Source organism: Elephantulus edwardii, unplaced genomic scaffold (genome assembly GCF_000299155.1).
Source record: "Elephantulus edwardii isolate Elephantulus edwardi_28Jun2011 unplaced genomic scaffold, EleEdw1.0 scaffold00012, whole genome shotgun sequence".
NCBI lineage: Eukaryota > Metazoa > Chordata > Mammalia > Macroscelidea > Macroscelididae > Elephantulus > Elephantulus edwardii.
In genome coordinates this window covers 15,540,431-15,542,822 of record NW_006399762.1, presented here as the reverse complement: position 1 = coordinate 15,542,822, position 2,392 = coordinate 15,540,431, and the positions used below count along the sequence as shown (strand labels likewise).

Here is a 2,392-nt window from a genome sequence, read left to right as displayed (position 1 = left end):
GACTGGGGTAATGGGGGTAGGTGTTTCAGAGATAATACGAATGGCACAGAATAGAGCAGGGTTTAGGACAGTTGTACATAAGGTCGTTATGAGTCGCAGACAACTCGAGGGCACATGACAACAACACACACACTCTGTGTGTGTGTGTGTGTGTGTGTATACATAGAATCGCTATGAATTGTAGAAGACTCGATGGCATATAACAACAACAACATAGAGTTAGTGATTTATTTTTTTTTTAAATACTGTGTTTGAAATATATATTTCTGACATAATGACAGTTAAGAAATTTGGGGGGAAAATGATCTCTAGAGTAACATGCAGTGTTGTAAGTTTTCTTTTTGTCTTTTTCTAGGGCACTCAAATATTAAAGCCTTCCTGAGCCATGGTGGTTTGAACAGTATTTTTGAAACTATGTATCATGGCGTACCTGTAGTGGGAATCCCACTCTTTGGGGACCATTATGACACCATGACCAGGGTACAAGCAAAAGGCATGGGGATATTGCTAGAATGGAAGACAGTTACTGAAGGAGAGCTTTATGAAGCACTGATTAAAGTTATTAATAATCCCAGGTAAGTTTTTTAATTAACATTAAAGCAGAAAATGTATACGCTGTGCAATAATGTATAAATAACTAATTACTAGCAGTTTATTAAAACCAGTCATAAAAGAATATTTTAGATTTTAGTGTATAATTTCTTGTGCAAGTTTTCTAGAATTTGAGAAATAGAAATAACAGTCATTTGACAAGCCATTTTATGAAGGTAAATATATTCCTAGGCGATACCTCTCTGGTAGCTCCAATCCACCAGTGACTCTGAGAGAGAAAGATAGGTACCCTCTTCCTGTGTGATGTATGGCCTGAGAGACCCAGTTGGGGGTGAGCTATGCCTCGGTTCTGGCTCAACAGCAAGAAGTTTGTGGGTTTGAGTATTTTTCTGGTCTTGGAAATCAACTTGTGAAGGGGACTCTCACTGAGTGTCTGCGGTGTGTCATATTGAATGTTCTTTGCTTCCTTGCAATACTCATCATAATAACCATACCCCCTGATTTTATTATCCACATTATATAGATGAGACATTTGAAACTCAGAGAATTTAAATAATTTGCCCAACGTTGCATAGCCGGTATAGTAGAAATGCAGTCAGGACTGTTTAATTCCAAAGCTGGTGCTGGATTTTCCTTTAGCATTGAGTATCACTGAAAGGCCGAGTTGGGTTTACTCAGGTGAATAACTAAGCAGCCTTTATTAATTTTATTTTGTTACTTCTCCATGCTTCCTGAGGTAAACCTGTTCACAAGAGTCTCAGAGGGTTGAGAGGAGGCCTGTGTAGTGTGAAAACTAAGGATCCATTTCCCCCATGTTTAGCTATGGTATTAAAATTACCTTGCATTCCAAATGACATGTAAATTTTGAAAGTGTGAGTTTTTGTGATCATATGCATATGTGGTTTAAAAGTACACTGAGAAGCACAGTCCTATTCTGAGCAACAACTAACATTAACAAAAACTTTTGTTAATTTTGTTAACAAAAACTTTTGTTAGATGGTGTAAAATGGTTTAACATTTATCTGAAAGGCTTGATTAAAGTTCAGTGAGGGCTTTTTATTCTGTCTCTATGTGGCCTCACAGGTAGCCTTCAAGCTTTGACCCCATAAAGAAGCCATGTTTTGGTTACAGTTCTGGCACTTAGAGCAATGTGTTCTGATTTCCAGAATGATTGTGTTTATCTCTTCTATGTCAGATAATTTTCCTCTTATGCCTTAATCCTTAACAAAATATGATGGTTTTGATGGATAATTGCATGTATCATATAGGGCATTAAAGGTAGATTTACAAATTGTAATCCTGTATTTCTTGTCACTGTTGTGTGCTATCGAGTTGGAACTAACTCATAATTGACCTCTAACACGCTTTCAGAGTCTGCAAATCACATAGGAGGAGATCCTTCTCCTACAGAGCGGCTGATGGATTTGAACCAGGTGGCTTTGGGATTGAAGCACAGCTTCTAATCACTAAGCCACCAGAACTACAAAGATTAGATAAATTCTAGGGAAGAGAGTAATAAAATGGATTATCTTCATGTAGTCCATGTTCTCTGAGGTGTGGATATCATCAAATCAGAGAAAGAACAGATAATAATCTATACACATAGAAGGAAGTCCAGTTAATACCACTATAATTCAAATATATGTACCAATGAATAGAGCTAAAGAGGAGGAAATAGAAGATTCCTAACAACTTTTGCAGTCAGAAGTTGATCAAACATTCAGTCAAGATGCATTGATAATAACGGGCTACTGGAACGCAAACGTTGGTAACAGGGAAGAAGGATCAGTAGCTGGAAAATAGTCTCAGTGAGAGAAATGAGGCTGGAGATAGAATGATA

At 37.3% G+C, this 2,392-nt stretch overlaps 1 protein-coding gene across 1 annotated transcript in view; it reads left to right on the top strand.

Annotated features, from left to right (window-relative positions):
* The window catches only part of UGT8 (UDP glycosyltransferase 8), a 122,813-nt gene that overhangs the window by 107,177 nt on the left and 13,244 nt on the right, over positions 1–2,392 (top strand). Inside the window, exon 4 of the mRNA XM_006881070.1 lies at positions 356–575. Within this exon, the coding sequence (XP_006881132.1) occupies positions 356–575 (220 nt within the window). The remainder of the gene's footprint in view (positions 1–355; positions 576–2,392) is intronic.